Source organism: Mustela erminea, chromosome 7, assembly GCF_009829155.1.
Source record: "Mustela erminea isolate mMusErm1 chromosome 7, mMusErm1.Pri, whole genome shotgun sequence".
Taxonomy (NCBI): Eukaryota; Metazoa; Chordata; class Mammalia; order Carnivora; family Mustelidae; genus Mustela; species Mustela erminea.
This window is the reverse complement of record NC_045620.1, coordinates 13,998,459-14,016,309: the sequence shown is the minus strand read 5'-3', so window position 1 is coordinate 14,016,309 and position 17,851 is coordinate 13,998,459. Positions and strand designations below refer to the sequence as shown.

The window sequence follows — 17,851 nt, the reverse complement described above, 5'->3', positions numbered from 1 at the left end:
GGGCTGTCCACGGGGCAGGACTGGGGAGGGAGCCGTGGGTGTTCGGGCCTCAGTGACAATCACGGACCCCAGCGGTTCCTGCGGGTGCCGACAAGAGCGTGGCGGTGAGTGATGGAGAAGGCGCGTGTAAAATAGGTTACCGTTGGGCGCCCGGGGTTCACTCTGCGGATGGTGTTGTTGCTAAGCTACCTTTGGAATTCGACAAGGACGGATGCTCCGAGTGGCTCCCTGGGGCGGGGGACCGGGAAGCAGCGAATTCACTGAAACCGTGGAGAAGGCCTTTCCCCCAAAGAGTGAGAGAGTGTGGTAAGAGTGTGTGTGTGTGAGTGTGTGAGTGTGTGTGTTTGTGTGCACATACAATGGCCTGCACAAAGGTGGGGCTCAGCTTGCAAGGGGACAGGTGGTTTTTAAAAGTGCAAACCCGTATTCCTCATATTCCAACTGCATACTGAGTGAGGGGTGGGCTAAGCGACCACCTCTCCCCGCCCCACCCGCCACCACTTGGGGTGGAGAATCCTGGGACATGGGTTGCCCAGAAGGCTTCCAGGGTTTGGGGAAGGGGTTTGGGAGTGTCTGTGTAGCTGGGAGGCTCAAGCTGGTGGAAATAACAGGCGAGACCTGTAACTACAAAAGCTAACACCCAGCACAAGCCAGGTGCCAGGCGCTGGCTCTTCTTGGCTCTTGACCTATACCAGCTCGGTAATGCCTCACCACAGCCCTTTGAGGACAGGCTAGTAAAGGCCTCACTCAACAACAGATAAGGAACCTGAGGTTCAGAGAGGTTCAGTAATGTGCCCCAAATCAGAGAGATAATAAGGGGCAGAGCTGGGATCTGAGCCCCCAGCAGCTCTGGCTCCAGCTGGCCCCCTCGAACCACATACTATATACCACCTTTCCGAAGGCAGTATGCTCTGGGCACATGTTCGCAAAGAGATGGAAAATTCTCTTTCTTCCCTGCAGAGGTGCGCTCTGGGAAGAAGAGAGGGGGGCTCTGGGTGAAGATGATGGAAGAGGGGGATAACATGGTCATGGTAGCCATGAGGATGTTAGGAGATGTTGCCCCAAGGAGAAGAAAGACACTCTGGCCTGGCACAATGCTTGGCTCATGGTCAAGGGCACTCACATTGCCCTGGGCCCCAAGCTGGTGTCCAGAAATCTGGTTTCTAGGGTTGGTTCTGTCACTGTGTTGCTGGGAGACTTTGGTCTGATGTTCTCTGCCTCTGGCCTCAGTTTGCTGGTGTTATAATCAAAGGACTTCCTAAGGCCACCGACTCTGGTTCCTGGAGTTAGGGATGGGGTTCCCCTTAGGCTGTTGAGATGCCAATGGCCAGCCAGCTACAGGCAATGTGCTGAGTCAGCAGTGGATTCTGCTGGTTTCAGGACTATTGGGGGATGGGGAGGCCTGGGCGCCCCAACTGCTGGGCAGACGACAGAGCTCAGGTACCTGACAGTACCAAGCTGACATTTGGGCAGATGTCTTTCCCTGCCTCTCTGGGGATTTTCTGGACTCAAGTCCACCTCTCAGGGCCGGACGTCTCAGAGATGTTAGGAGAATCAGACTGGGACTGGCCTCTGACCCACACACAGGTTCAAGCCTTGGCCAAGTTGCTTGTCCCCTTTAGGACTTTGCCCTTTCTCAGTCTTGGTTTCCTTGCTCCCAAAGGGAATGATGATTTCTACCTTGTCGTTTACGGATTAAATGCGTCATATGAGAATAACGAGAAAACAACGAAGAACAGCTAATGTGACTGAGGTCTGAACACCATATATGCTGTCTTTTTCCTTAATCCTTTCAGCAACTCTAGGAAATGGGTTCTCTTAGCCCCCCATTACAGACGAAGATACAGATTCAGGAGGTGACGTAACTAGTTCAAGGTAATACAGTCTGGGTTGGCAGAGGCAGGCCTTAAGTTCAGGTGCATCTGGCCCCCAAGACCGCATTCCTGGTCTCCTCACCCTCAGCTGCGGCCTGGCCAGACTTGGTCCCTCCTTCTGCCAGCTCCACCATCTCACTGCCCTGGCTGAAAATCAGGAGCCCTAGGCTCTGCCACTAGTTTGCCAGGTGACCTTGAGCAAGGACATGGATGGAGGGGAAGGCAGCCAAGGATCAGGGATTACTGTGTCTAGACCAGAGAAAATTTAGGTTTCCTGCAAAACAAACCAGGAGATTTACATCAAGCCCTTCCTCCCCTCCCTGATCCCCGATCCCTGATCCCTGAGCCTCTGACCTGAGAAGGTTGATCAAACTTCCAATTCTCAGACCCATTAAGCACACAGGAAACTCCAGAGTTGGTCCCCTGACCTGTCTCTGCTGACCAAAACTTCCTGGAAGGCTGACGGGCAGAAATCAGAGAGTTCCAGCACCCTCCACCTCAGTACCTCAACTGCTGACAAGTCTCTGACTCAGTCAGGCTCCCTCAGGCCTCCACGTCTTTGCACGGGCTATGTATGCCCTTTTCCTCATCAGCCCCAGGAGCACCTATTCATACATCAAAACCCTGCTCACGTGTGTTCTCCTCTATGAAGCCAGCCAACAGATACCATTTACTGAATGTCTGCTCGGCGCTAGGTGCCCACCTGTGAATCATGTATCAAAGCTCTCTGCTACTCTGGGGAGCCCCCAGATGGAAGAAGCTGGATCTTACTTGCCTCTGCCTCTCTGGCATTGCACCCATGAGGGGCTGAGAATTGAATGGCTGAACAAAAATCTCTCCCAGCTTCACATACTCCTAAGGCACAGATGCTTAGCCTCACTAACCATCATTTACTCAGTTTGAGAGAGTAGCTTTCATTCATTCATTCACTCATTCATTCATTCATTTAATACGAACAGTTTATGAACAATATGTGTGCTGAGTGCTGGATGTGACAGTGAGGAAAACAAACACTGTCTGATAGGAAATATACACATTAACTGCATAATCAAACACACACATGCATAATTAAGTGTTATGAAGGAACGCTATGGGGACGTTGGAAGGCATCGTGACAAGGATGGATGGCCATAGCCAGGGGATCTAAGCCTGGTGTGGTCAGGCCAGCCTCTCTGGACATGTGGCATTTGAGTGGAGACCTGAGTGTCAGTATAGATTAATCAGCAGGAGCAGGAGTAGGACTGACCTGTTCAGGGGGAGGAAATAACCCAGACAAAGGGAAGGGGCATTCGCAGGAGCAGTGCACTGTGAAGACCGTCAGAAGAGCCCTGGGCCTGAAACTCAGAGGAGTGTGCCAGGAGGTAAGGCTACAGGGGACCCAGATCTTTGTAGGCAACCCAGTGAAATTTGGACTTGACCCCAAGTGCATGGGAAGCTACTGAAGAATTCTAAGCAGAGTGGGGACAGTATGTATGTGACATGATCAGATTTGCAAACTTGTTTCTACATTCTAGATGGATCCAGCTGTAAGACGGCCTGGGTTTACCTACTAGATCTCTCGGCTCTGCTCTGAGAGGCGCACGGGAGGGGGATGGGAGGAGGGCTTGGGACAGGAAGGGACGAGCAGAGCGCGCCACCCTGCTGTCTGCCCCAAGCCGGGAGCGGGCTAGGAGTAGGGACCGGGGACCGGGACTTGGGGGAACCGGGTCCCTAGCGTCCCCGGGGTCCTGGGCGCGGGGCAGCGGGTGCGGGGGGCCCACTTTACCTTGCCCACGTACAGGGGCTCGGTGCCCGTGTACTCCTCCACCACGAAGAACTGGTTCCACACCCAGCCGCGCTTCACGCGCCCGGCGCTCGGCGCGCCGTCCTGCCGAGCCCCGGGTGCCGCCGGCGCGGGTGTGCCCGCCACCCACAGGCGTCCCGGCAGCGGTGGCGGCGGCGGCAGCAGCAGCAGCAGCAGCAGCGCGGGCGACAGCGCGGCTCCCGCCCGGAGCCCCCGACCGTCGGGCCGCGGCCTCATGCTTGGCCTGCACCGGGCCGGGGCTCAGGAGCCTGGACGGGAGGCACCAGGGCGTCGCCGCTCGGTGGCACGACGGAGCGGCACCACGTCACATGGTGGCTTCAGTGCGGCCGCCGGGGCGCCGCCCCCGACGGGGCACCCGGACAGGCCCGCCGCCCTGCGCGCCGCCCAGCGGCGGGGGCGCCCGGCTGCAGGGGGAGGGGGCGCGGCCGCACCCGGGGCATGGACGGCTCCCGGGGTCCCCGCCCGCGCCCCCCTCGCTGCCGCCTTGGCCGGATCACCAGGCGGCGCCTCCGCGGCTCCCGAGGCCTGTGTGCGCCATGGTCCCCGCGCAGAGGGGTGCTGGTAGGGGCCCGGCAGATCCCTGGAGGGCTAGGGGCGGTCCCGACCCGGCCTGGAGCCTGCGAGAGAAACAAGAGAACATCAGAGGAGGCGCCTTGTGGGGGCAGGGCAGGTTGAGTGGACCTCTCGACGTTTAGGCGTCAGTTAAACACCCGTTGTGATCCTTAGGGGTCCCCCACCTTCTTGGTCCTCCGGTCTAGTAGTTCTGCCCCTCCCCTACCTACCCCCCAACTCCAGCCCTGGATGCTTCCTTTCAACTCCCATCACACACCTGTCCTCCCCCAGCCTGCCCCGACTTTCTTAAGACCCCTGGCTCAGCTTCTCCGGAGTCCTCCACCAGCCCTCAAGCCCACGGGAGCAGGGACCTTCCCAGCTGCCTCCCCTTTCCCTGGCTGGCAATCTGTCCACCCCAGCCCACCCCCTGGAAATCCCCCACCCTAGACAGGGAGCAGGCCTTTCTAGAAGGGGTCTTCTAGGGCCCCCAGGACCCAGGCTTCCTGGGTGCCCAGAGTCCCGGACCCAGCCTGCCACCCACATTCACACCTCCTCAAAGCAGGTGAGAGGTCATTCCACCCAACACAGAAGCCCAGGAAGGGCCCTCTGTTCTCTTGCTAATGGCTGCGTGGGCCCCTTCAACGGTGGGGGACCTGAATCCCAGGGGGCCTTGCATGGAGGTTCCCTGAGTGACTTTGGGCGGGGCCACAACCCCTCCGAGCTTGCCATAATGTCTCCCCGTTCCCCCAGGAAACCTTCCTTTTGCAGCATCTGAGAGACACTGCTCCCCCTTCCTGGACCAGCACTGCTGTCCCCAGATCAATCCATCTCTCCTTCCCTCACCTCCATCAGATCCTGCTTTCAGCACGAAAGGATCTGAGGGACTAACTCCTACTCAAGCCATAATGATGAATAATGGCTTAATGTGGGTGTTTACAGGGGACAGCAATGCTGCTTTAATGGAGGGATTTCAGGCACTGACAAGAGTGCGTGGAGGTGAGAGGCTCAGTCCCCACTCTTCTCCCCAAGCCCAGTTCAGCTCAGTTCAACAACTCAATTCCACTGAGCTCGGCCACGTTTGGGCTGGAGGCTAGGACAGAGATAAATAAGCTTCCAGTTTAGCGGGGTGGGCGACGTAAGTGCAGGGTGGTGTGTGAGCAGAGCTCTTAGAAGGACTCAGGGAAGAGAGTGGGCACCGGTGTCTGGAAGGGGATGGTGGGTGGAAGGGAATCTGGGTTGCTTCTTGGAGGAGGGGGCTTCTGAGTGGTTGGGAAGAAAGGGATGGGCATCAGGGCCAAGGAGTGTGCAGGCTGACTCGGGGGCATTTGGCTGGTTGGGAGAGTTCAGTTGCAAACATGGGGTGTGTGGCTAGGCAGGGGATGGACCAGGTCCTCTGGCAGAACAAAGAGGCGGCCAGAATCTTTGGGGCAGAAGAAATGTGATCCAGCAGCACAGCGGGCGGCTGTCTTGCCTTTAACTAAGTTGTGTCAGTCATAGCAACTGTGAGACTGGTTTTTTATACCCATTCTGCAGATGTCTGATTCCCCAGTGTTCCTTCCCCACATGGGCAAAGGAACTTCCTTAGAGAGGGGTTCAGAGTAGGGAGTCATCTGTGGGAAGGGGGGATGGTGATGAGGTTAAAGCAGCATCTCAGGGCAGTGAGAAGGAGAAAACCTCACAGCCCCTAGGGAAGAGAGGAGGGAGGAGTCCCGAACATGGCACCATGGTGATCCCTCTTTCCCTGCAGGCGGCACCCTGAACGAATGGAGCCCAGGAGGGCCCCTGAGACTGGTGTGAGCGTCCCCAGCGCCCCGTCTCACCCCTTCCGCACCCACTCTGTGGGGCCTAGGCATAAAGGCAGAGCCAAGGGATGAGGTGCCCCCCTCCCCTGGTGGCCCTGCTCTGCGATCCTGGAGATGTGCCGCCTCTGGGGATCCGGCTTTGATTCCCCACGTTACAGCCTGGGCCGGTTGTAATGAGGCTGGAGTTATGGGTGAGGAGGAGGCATCGCTCCGCAGCCTTCATTTCCTGGAGCTTATGACTTCCCTGCGGGCTCGGCAGGAACTGTTCCCCTGACTCCATCAGGCAGTTCCAGGACCCATCACAGCCCTGCAGGGATGCAGAGGGGAGGGGCTGGCGGGAGGGTGGGCATGGGGGGAGGCTGGGACCACGTCTGGGGAGAGCTGTGGGGGTGCAGGAGGTGGGAACAAGGGCCATCCCCAGTGTTTGCAGGCACCCTGTTACTGCTCTTTCTCTCTCTCTCCCTCCTTCCTTTTCTTTCTTTACACCCCCTTTTCAAAGATTCTGTCATTCATTCATTCATCAAACATTAGCATCTACTACAAGTGGGGAGACAGAAATGCATACGTTCATTCGTTCCTTCAACATACTTCAAGACAGCAAGATACAATCAGTTCCTCAGTTATGTATCAGGACAAAGATGCATTTCTCCTGGTTCGTCATTTACTCCTTCAACAAATATTTACCACATCTCCCTGATGCCAGTGCCTGCATTGGGCACTGGGAACAAAGCAAGAAACAAAAAATCCTGGTCCTCACAGGGTTGAGCTTCTAGTTATAAAGGAAAGAAATCTACCATATAATTTCTGGGGGCGATAAGTGATGAGAAGGAATATAAAACAGGAAAGGGGGAGGAAGAGAATGATGGAAAGGCTGGAGTGGGTGTCTTATTATAGATGTGCTATCAGGGAGGGCCTGTCGGAGGAGGTGACATTTGGCTGATTTGGAAAGATGAGAAGGAGCTTGGCACAAAATGGTTCCACGCAGAGAGAATAGCACATGCAAAGGTCCAGAGGCTGGAATAAGCTGCAGAAGAACAAGAAGGCCACTGTGGCTTGTGCAGAACAAGAGCATGGCTGAAGATGAGTCAGGACTGAGGGACGCAGGCCAGATCAGGCCGAACTGGGAGAGGGAAAGCAGTTCGCATTATATTCTGTGTGTGCAGAGAAGTGCTTGGAAAAATTTAAGGAGGCAAAACCCACAGGAGACTGAAATGGTCTCTGGCCATAAGGGGATTTCATGATGGATGTCCTTCAACACAGGAGAGCCAAGCACAGCACAGTGGGGCACAGCGGATGGACTGCATTGTAGAGAAGGTGGCTCTTGAAGTCATAGTGAAAGAAGGATTTGGACATGCGGGATTTGGGGTGTGGGGAAGAGAAGGAGCTCTCTGTGGAAGGACTGCCTGGGGCAAAGGCCAGCTGTCGAATCCCACTTTCGAGAGGGGCAAAGTGAAATCCAGAATGTTGTCCAAAGTTGTATAGGATGCTTGGTGGCCGAGTTTGGTGTGGAACCAGGCTCGGATTCCACTGGGTGTAGGGCACCTTTGAAGGAACAAGAAAAGTCGCCCCTCTCAGTGGTGCAGCCCAGTGCCAGGGGCCACGCTTGGCAGGACCCGGGTGGCTGCATCCCACTTGGCTGGTCCCACAGGATGGGTTGAGAGGCAGAGCCTCCTAGCCCTGGCTCTCCCTCCTCCCCAGTCCGTCCCACCGCCCACGGGGCCTCTCTCAGACCTGTTGGCCAGGCTTGCTGGTCACCTGCCAATTCACAGCTCTGCCTGGCCCTGCCAGGCCGTCTGCAGACAGTTCAGCCTCCTCTCTCGCTCCCTTTCTCCTTTTCCTGCTGCAGCTGCGTTTTCTGAGTGGTGTAACTGCAGGACCCTACCCTGGCCTTCAGTCCTTCAGGGGAGGCTGCTGGGGAGACTTGGGCCTGCTGTGGGATCTGCCAGGCCTTCCCAGGAGATCGTGAGCATGTTGGTGGCTTTCTCTGGGCCACAGGTCTCAACCTACTGCACAGTTGTTTCATCCCATGGGATTAAATGTCAAGCACAATAAATGTTGGTTTTGCCCTCTCCACTCTCCAGCTTCAGCCCCTCTGATCTGTGTGCTCTCACCACCTCGTAGGCCTACGTGATTCCTGTGTGCATGCGGGCCTGTGTCTGCAGTCATGGAAGTCATTCATTCTGTAGGCATTTGTGAGTTTCCACTCTGCGCCGTTCTAGGCACAATGAAAAGAAATGGGTAGAGTCTTGCCCTTGCAAGTATAATGGGGGACAGACAATAAACAAATAAATAAATAACATGACAGTTTGTGGTAAATGCTGTAAAGAAAAACAAAGCAGGGTAAGGGGCATGGGAAGTGCTAGAATGGAGGGGGATTTGTTCTCTCTCTCTCTCAATCACCTGTTACAAATGATAGTTTATAGAAGGTGGTCATGGAAGGCCTCATGGCTAAGGTGACATTTGAACAGGGGTCCAAAGTTAGGGAAGGAGGGAGCTCTGCACATCGCTGGGAGAAGAAAATTCCAGACTGGGGGAACAGCAAGTGCAAAGGTCCTGAGGTCAGTGCATGTTTGGTGTGCAGGAGGAACAGCAAGAAGCCCCTTGTTGCTGAAATGGAGTGATGGGGTGTGAGTAGCAGGAGATGGGGTCAGAGATAATATGGAGGGGGGCATCAGGGTTTGCAGGGTCTCCTTTGGGTTTTTACTGTGAGATGGGTCCCCTACCCTGGAAGGGTTTGAGCAGAACAATGGCATCATCTAATTTCTATTTTAAAAGATCACTGTGGCTAGCTATTGTGTTCAAAATAGGGGGAAGCTGGGGGCCCATTTCAATAATGCAGACAAGAAGTGAGGGTGTCTTGGACCAAGGGGGAGCCGTGGAGGTGCCAAGAAGTGAAGCTGTGCCGTGGGCTACGTTGTGGGTCCGAGAGGGGATGCCAGGGAAAGAGGAACCAAGCATGGTCATCAGGCCGCCTCAGTAAGGGGAATGGTGAGGTTTCCTCTCCCCAAGCTGAAGGCAGCTGTGGGCAGAGCAGACATGGAATGTGTTCCATTCAAATGCCTCTTAGATATCCAGTAGCCACGTGGAGCAGGCCAGGGCACCTAGAGGCAGGAGCCCAGGATGGGGTGCCTGGCTGCAGGGGCGCATCTGGGAACTTGGATGATACTTAGAGATGAGCTCGGACAAGCCCACAAAGTCTTGAGTGCAAGTGGAGAAGAGACCCAGCACCTTCACTACAGAGTTCGGGGAGGTGAGGACAGCCGCGTGAAGGAGGCTGAAGAGGAGGAAAGAGAAAGGCAGGGAGGAGTGGCCGGAGAGAGGAGTTCTCCTGGAAGCCCACGGAAGACCGTGCTCAAGGAGGAGGGGCCATCTACTGTGCCCACTGCTCTGTCGGGTGAGTGACCATCTGCCCAGCCTTGCCTGTGACAGTCGAGCTTTACATCTGTGGTCCCGGCATCACGGCCAATAGTGTCCCACCCCCTCTTCTCCCAGTTTAGATGATGAATTGTATGGTCATCCTCCTGCCAGGTCAAGTCAGATGTGGACTTCGAATTGACCGTTGGTTCCAGCAACATGGAGGTCATGGGCGGCCTTGATCAAAGCTAGTTTGGAGGCATGGGGGTGTGCAGGCTTGAATGGAGTGGGTTCAAGAGAAACTGGGAGGCAGGGAGGCAGAGACACAGGTGGGGGTGGGTGACAGTGCCTTTGGGGATTTTTTGAAGATTCCTTTTCCCTGCTCCCCCAGCCCCCACCCATAGCTGAGCAGTCTAGGGTCTTGTGATATTTAAAAGAGATGGAAGGGAAGTATAGATTAGCCAACTGCTAACAGCCAATTCATTTCCCAGTCCTTTCTTGTTTCAATTCTGTTTCAATATTCACTCCCAAGCTTCGCCATGTGCTCTGCTCCGCCTCTGTGAACACTGCTTAGTCTAAACCAAGGAGAATCATTCCTCTCTCCCCACCAGTGATTGGTTTAGAAAGTATCACATGACACAATTCAGGCCAGTGAGATCTAAAGGGATAACTGTTGGAGAGCGTCTGGGAATTGTTTTTTGTTCTCTAAAAAGAGATGCCTTTTGGCCCCTGGGTGGCTCAGTAGGTTAAACATCTGACTTCCTGGGGTCCTGGGATCAAGCCCCGCATCAGGGTCCCTGCTCCACAGGGAGCCTGCTTCTCCCTCTGCTGCTCCCCCTGCTTGTGCTCTCTTTCTTTCTCTCTCAAATAAGTGAAGTCTTTTTAAAAAATCATAAAAAGACATGGTTTGAGGAGAAACTTTTCATTTTCTGCATGTCTGAGGAGGTGATGGCTGGAGCTATAGCAGCCATTTTGGAACAACGAGGGAAGCCACTACCGCTAAGAGACCACAGGGACTTACTAAGAAGGATGGTACAAATCTGTGCCTTGGATAATGTTGTTGAACCACTGGCTTTACCCATTTGGGGCCTTGAAGATCCAGTTCCAGCTCCTACTTTCTCCAGATTCATTCACTCTCCTCTGAACTCCCTCAGACCCATCTGGCTGAGTCTTCTCTGGGGTTTGGTGTCACTTGTGATGGCAGGCTCTGGAGGACAGAAGCCATGACTCTCCTTTCTTCCATCCCTCCCTGCTCCTTCCCACACACGCCTGGCAGGGCCAAGCATAGAGCTGGACCCTGGAAGGAACTCTGGAGGGTCTTGCCTCAGAGAGATACTGGGAACTGCCTGGGCAACATTCTACCACTCATCAGTTACCCTCTCTGAGAGGACCTGCCAGCCTTGCTGATTTGCTGTGGCCTCATCTATGCTCTGGGCATCACTGTCACTGTCCACACTGTGTCCTTCCAGAGTCTAGGCTGGGTGGCCTGCGTGTCCTTTCTTGATTTCTCAAAACCCTGGTATCATTGCTGCCAAGGCTGTATGACTGCCAGCTAGAGGCTCTGGGCCCTCCTTTGTCATCTGGCCGTCTCCCTGGGGACAGAGGAAGGGCTTCTTATCCTACCCATCGGCATTCATTTCCTAGCCTCTCTGTCTGCCAAGACTAAGAAGGGCTGGGCACAGTGACCCGCAGGCAACATAAAGCAGGGGACACTTCATGGTGCAGCCTGGACCTTCTCCCCTCTGCCTCCTCCCTAAAGTTCCTGACCATCTTCCCAGCCCCTCTCTCTGGGGCAGGATTTAACATTCAGGGGAACTACGATGATGAATGAGGTCCAAAGTCAGACCAGGCTTTGAGTCCCAGTTCAGTTACTGCATGTTTGACGTTGGTCATGTGCTCCATTTCTCTGAGTCTCTGTTTTCTCATCTGAAAAGTGGGGCTAACGGGGCTTCTCTCCTAGGGTCCATGGGAGGATTCGCGGGGATGAGGCACGTGGTGGGATCTATGGCGTCTGGCAATAATATTAGCTGACGGGAGAATACTGACCATCGTTCTCATCTGGTCACCTGACAGCTGCTTACTGGACCCCCACTTTGTACCAGGTGTCCTGACCAGGTAAAAGACTTCGCAGATATTTGTCTGCTCATTCCTTTATTCACTCATGCGGTTATTTAACAACTGCCCTGGAGCCCACAAGCACACCTCGTTCCAAGAAGAGTGAAGGCTTGTCCGGGCCAGGGCGGTCCTCCCCCTCCCCGCCCCCGCCTCCAGCTCCAGTGGTGAGGCGGGGCTGCCAGCAGCAGCTGGACCTGGCAACCTGGCTCCTGTCTGCCCTGTCTGAGTCCCCAGGGGCACTATGCCCGTTGGATCCTGAGCCTAGAGCTCTGCACTTGGCTGCTTTCTTCTCCCTGGGGGAAAATTATCTCTCCAGCTCAGTGCTCTCCCTTCAGGCCAGAAGGGATCCTAGTGCAACACGGGAGCTGTTGAGGCATTGTCCAAGGGCTGCCTCATCTCTGCTCACCTCTCTTGCCCCGCTCCCACCCCTCCCAGGTGGAGGGCACCATGAAGCCCTAAACTAGAGTGCAGACTAGTGATTGCCTGGTGTGCCCTGGCATGCGTGAACACACGTGTGCCTCTGTGTCAGTAATGATGCGTGCTCTGCAGCCCTGCACACTGGAAACGCTCCCTAAGTGTGGGGTGAGGCACCAGGTGGGAGTCTGCTCTGTGTGGGCTGAGCCCATGGGCTATTTCTGGGGCCGTGGGTGTGATGCCATGTCCTCTAAGCTCAGCAGTGTACTGCTGGGGTGGGGTGGGCTTGTATCTCTGAGTGTGTTGGTGTGTGGGGTAGGAACCTCCGAAAGCTTCTGGGCTTGATAGCTGGACCATCACCTAGGGGGGCAAACGTGGGAGATCAAGGGAGAGGGGATGAGCACAGTTGGGGCTATACCCACGCCATTCCCATGGTCACCCCACCTGCAAAGGCTGCTCCAAGGGCCCCCCCAGTCTTGTCCCCCAGTCTCGGCTGAGCACGGGTATGTTTTTGTGAAGACCAGCTCAGTCTGGAAGGTTCTCCAGTTCAAAATCCTCCCTGACTGCCTTTCACCTTCGAGATAAAGTTAGTTACCACTCATCAGTTACCCTCCAGAGTCAAAAAGGGCTCTTTGTGCTCAAAACGCGTCCACATAACCCTTCGAGGCAGGTAATCTCCTCTGCCCTCATTTGCCAGATGAGCAAACTGAGGCAGAAAGAGCTGGGGTTTGAGCCCTGGGCTGTCAGCTCCAAGGCCTGTACTGTTAGCCACTCCACCCACGGCTGCCCAAGGCCCTGTGAGATCTGGACGTGCCCACGCTATGTGATTGCCACCACGTCTTCTCCTGTGCGCGTCTGCTGGTCAGGGACTCCACCCACTGTTCCCTACTTGCGTGCCTCGGGGCCTTTGCCCCTGCCAGGAATCTCGTCTCCTTTGCGGCCTCATGCCCAACTCTGGCCCACCCTCCCGCGCCCAGACCACTTGCCTTCTCCTCCTTGCGGTCTCTCTGCCTCCTCCCGCAGACCCCTATGAGCTCGCTCATCAGAGCCCTGGCTCAGAACCAAATTCTCCCTGAATTGGCCTCAGCAGCCTGCCTGCTGGCTCTGGGCGCCTCCATTACCACTCTATGCCCTTGGATCCATACCTCTGTGCTGTGCTCTGAGTGGGCGCTACTGAATGTGAGTATGGATGAAAGAATGCATGGATGGACAGACAAACAGAAGGACAGATGGTGGGGCTGCCTGGTTACTGCCACACTACCCTCCCCCAGAATGCCCTTGGATGGCACTGTTTCCTTCTGCTTCGTCTGCTTACTGAATCATCAAATATTTATTGAGCGCCTACTGTATGCCAGGCACTGTGCTGGAGGCTAAGTATGGAGCAGTGGGTGAATCGAAGACCCTGGGCCATGGCTTTCCATTGTGTGTGTATGTGTGAGTGATGTTCACTAATCCAGTAATGTCACAGGTAAATGTACAAAGTTCCACAACCACAAAGTATAAGAACCCCTGCACTTTGCAGGGCACACAATCTCATTAGGGACGGATGGGGCCGGTAAGGGGCCGTCCCCTGAGAAAGGGATTTTGAGCTGAATCTTAAGGAGGAGAAGACAAACAAGTTGTGAGTAACAGACCCAGCAAAGCTCCATTCCAGGGCCTGCAAGCTCCGGGGCCAGAGCACAGCGTCGGGGGCGAGACCACTTACAAGCAGCGTAAGGACTTTAGATTCTGGCTCAAGAGCCATGGGAAGGGATAGAACGCAGGACATGTGATCAAATTTGTGTTTTCAAGATCGCCGAGTCTGCCACTTAAGGGCCACACGGCTGATATGCAGGACAGGAAGCAGGGGACCAGTGAGCAAGGTGGTGACGGTGTCGCCAGAAGTTGGGGGGAGGGGGCTCAGACCAGGGAGGCCACCGTGGAGTGGGGAAGAGGTGACAGATAGGATATATTTAGGAAGCAAATAGGCCAGACCTGGCTATGGATCAGACATAGTGAATGGGGGGGACGACATCAAGAATGACTCGGGGCTTTTGTTTTGTTCTAGCTGATGTCTATCGATCACCTGCTAAGAGCCACGCACTGTTCTATTGCTTTGGGCCCACCGTACCTACTGCTCACAATACCTCCTCCCTTCACATCTCACTTGCCTCTGGTAAGGCTGAAGGGGCAGTGGGACCCAGTGGGGTTTGTCCCAAGCCTTGCTCCTCTGGAGAAACAGCCCTGGCAGATATAAGGAATTGAAGGCAGAGAGGAAGGCAGGTTGCATATGTTGAGCAGATACCGAGTCAGTGGGAATAAGGACAGACAGCAGTACTACATTGTGCTTTTACTGTGTGCCAGGCGTGGTACCATCCAATCAGCTAATCGTAAGAGGTAACACTTAGTTCTATGCAGAGCACTTTAATGTCACTGGTCTGATTGAATTCCCCCAACTCACAGCTCTCTTCAACATTTCTGAAGAAAGCACAGCGGCTCAGAGAGGTTGAGGGACTTGTCCAAGGTCACACAGCTAGTTGGTGGTAGATCTGGAATTCAAACAGGCTGCCCTAGGGGAGGGAAAGGAGGATGGGCAAAGCGGGTGCTTGGTGACTGCCGGGAAGGACAGGCTTGCGTTCGGCTCTGAGTGGGAACCATGCCCTTCCCCACGCCCCAGCTGGGGAAGGGCATGGTTCCTGACTCCTGACAAAGTTCACCCTATGCCTGTGTCTCTTCTCAAGCCCCAGCCTCCCATGCAAGCGAAGTACACACAGGTGCATGCACACACACACACACACACACACTCACACACACACAGACATCCACACACATGCCCCTTGGCTGCCACTGCTTGCCTACCCAGGGCTGACATGCCCAGAACCTTCCACCCCAGATGCCCCCGGCCTGCACCTGTCTCCCCGCCCCGCGCCCGCCCTGCCCCTGCCCGCCGGTGCCGCAGGCAGAGTCCGCTGTACATCATGTTGACAGTAGAAATTACATCCCGGGCTGCTGTTTTACACCGCGTCCTGTCAGAACTCACCGCAGCCCAGTGATCAGGACAAATTGAATACCATCCTGGCCGTGTCAATATTTATTCCATTTTACAAACGCGGCCGGATGGGGGACAGGGCCCTGCTGTGGTACCAGCCAAGCATGGCCCCAGGAACCCCTTCTCCCTCTCGCGCCGGAGCCGCCTCGCCTGTTCTTTCTCCCTCCTCCTCTTTCATCGGTGGAAATCGCGAAATTCAACATTCCTGCCCAAAAGTGCCCAAATCATCAATGCGGAGTTTAACAAATGATTAAACAAAGTAATTCAGGTATGGTACGTAACACAGGAGTCAGTGGTCACTAATAGAAAAGGAAACCTGTGGATCCACCTGTCCATCAAAATACCAAAAATGGGTCCCCCTTTTTAGGATTCCTCTGCTCTGTCCCCCTTTTTTAGGAGCCCCCTGCTGTGTCCCTCCCTGACCGCGACCCCTTGCTTTCCTCCCTCCTGGCTTGTACGATAACTAGTTCCTGGCCTTTCCTTATAGTTTATCACCCCATTATGACCTCCTAAAGTCTCAGTTTAGATTTGCTTGTATTTGAGCCCGACGCGGGTGGAATCCTCTTTTGCATTTTGCTTCTTTTTTCAGCGTTATGTTTTTGAGATTTGTCTCTGTTCTTGCACACGTTCCTTTTCACTGCTGTATAGTACTCCAGGGCACGGACGCACTATGGCCTCTACCTCCGTTCCAGCCATGTTCCTTCTTCCTCTCTTTCCCACTTCCTCCTGCTCTTCTAGTCAGTGACTCCCTCCCCTTCCACCTCCTTCTCCCCCATCCCACCTCCTTGATGGTCTGTCCACTTCATCGGCTCGCACAACATGATCCCAGCTCTGCCATCTAAGCAGGGGCCCAGTGCCCCCTCTGGGTCTCCCCCTCCCCCACCCAGTTCCTGGAACACGGACTCCAGCCGGAGGAAGGGTCCCCCAGACCCGAGCCTACAATAGCTTATTTGTTGAAGCGGATCCCTGGGGCAGAGACAGGGCTCGCCAGCAGAGACCCTGCCCTGGAGCACCAGCTGCCGCGCTAGCAGCGTTGGGAGAGGGGGACTCACCTCTCACCCTCCCAATGGTCAAACACTATCCTCTGGCCTAGGGTTAGAACTGAGGGGGCCCCAAGTGGCCCTGCCGCTGTCCGTAGGATGCACAAAGAGCGGCAGGGAGAGAGGGCCTGGGCTGGACAAGGGCCAAGCCCTGTCCTCGGCTCTGCTCACTCAATCCCGTGTAGCACCCACCTGCGCCTAGCGGTGAGTCTCACCCCACCCCCCAACAAGAGAGGAGAGCAGCAGACGGTGGGGGTCCCCATAGGGGAGGGGGCCTTCCAAAGAGTCCCTACAGACCCTGCTTCTGTGCCCCAAGAGCACATCTGATATATTTCATCTGTCTCCCTGAGTCCCTGCTCTGTCTTGGAGCTGCTCTGATGATGACATATTCAGGGTAGTTAATTTTTATTACAGCCCGAGCAGATGACATTAAGGAATCTGTCCCTTTACAGTACAGGAGAACGCTCTCCAGACTGGAAGGCCAGTGGACGAGGTTAGGACTTGGCTTTGATCCTGCCATGCTGGGTGACCTTGGGCAAGTCCCCGCCCTCTCTGGGCTTCTTTACAAGGAAAGGTCAAACTGTGATTTCCAGGGGTCATCAGAGGACCAGCGTCATGCTGGCAGTGTAACAAGGCAGACTTGTTCAAAATGCACATCCCCGGGTCCCCGGAGCATCTGGCTCAGGAAGGATGATAGTAATGCTAATAGGGCAACATTTATAGGGCACCAGGTACGCCGGTGCTGGACGTAAGAAGCTGTGCTTACTGACCACCGTACTAAGCACTTGACACGAGTTCCCTTGCTTGCTCTGTGCCACAGGCTGATTACTGTTTTACAGATGACAAAGCCGGGCCACGAAGAGGTGAAGGAGCTCACTCGGGTTACAGCCAGCAAGTGGGGAAGCCAGGCCCTGAACAACGAAAGTCTGAGCCTGTCCTCCGTCTGGGATAGCTCCCGGGCACATTCTGATGCCGGCCTGGGAGCCCTGGGCCAGGTGGTCATGAAGGGGCATAATGGAGACCCAGCACGGGGCACCTGCCGTGAACAGCATGACCTTGTGGTGAGTCATCAGGACGTGTGTGAAGTCACCCCCCCACACGCACAACCCGCATGAGCTCTTACGGCTCATTCTCTAGGCCATCCTCACACCATGCTTGCAAGATGGGCTTTAGCCTCTCCTGCTACTGAAGAAAACCAGAGACGAGGAGAGGTCTTGCTCTAGCCCACATGGCTGAGAGTCCAACTCCGAAGCCATGGGCTTCCACCCTAGCACGCTGCTACCGTGACCCCCCTCTCCTCTGCACCTGCTAACAGAGGCTGAATCACACCCCCAACCCTCTGGGCCTCGGTCTTCCCAGCTGTGAAATGGAGCTGTTGCATGCACGTTCTGTCTCTCTCAAATAAATAAGTACACTTTAAAAACAAAAAATAAAACAAGCCTCCTCCTCGTGATGCAAGGCCTCAGGTCTGGCTCCCTGGAAATAGGCCCCGGGGTGGAGATTCGCCTGCAGGAGGTTTACTGGGGAGAATTGTGGGGAACAGTGCGGAGGGGGTGAGAAGGAAGTTGAAGGGTGATGCTGTCCCAGCAGAGGCCTCAGCCGGTCCAAGGACATACAGAGCAGCGATGCTCCCCACTGAGGGAAGGGACCCAGCCTTCGAATCTATGCATCTACCAGACACTTGACGTGGGCTGCCCACTCCTCCAGAGGGGGTGACCTTGAGCAAGACGGCTCCCTTTGGCTGAGGACAGTCCCCAGGAAGGGGCTCGAGCTGAGCTGTCACAGCCGTCCCGGGCAGTACATTCTGCTACATAAAATCTGCTGAAAAACCTGGGGCCTGGCCTCAGCTCTGGAGATGACAGCAGATA

The 17,851-nt window shown here is 55.2% G+C and overlaps 1 protein-coding gene across 3 annotated transcripts in view; it reads right to left on the bottom strand.

Moving 5' to 3' along the window:
• The window catches only part of CDH22 (cadherin 22), a 120,545-nt gene that overhangs the window by 64,649 nt on the left and 38,045 nt on the right, over positions 1–17,851 (bottom strand). For all 3 annotated transcript variants that reach the window (XM_032350474.1, XM_032350473.1, XM_032350475.1), the window contains one exon: positions 3,640–4,295. In XM_032350474.1, coding sequence (XP_032206365.1) covers positions 3,640–3,894 — 255 coding nt within the window. In that variant the 5' untranslated portion in view covers positions 3,895–4,295. The remainder of the gene's footprint in view (positions 1–3,639; positions 4,296–17,851) is intronic.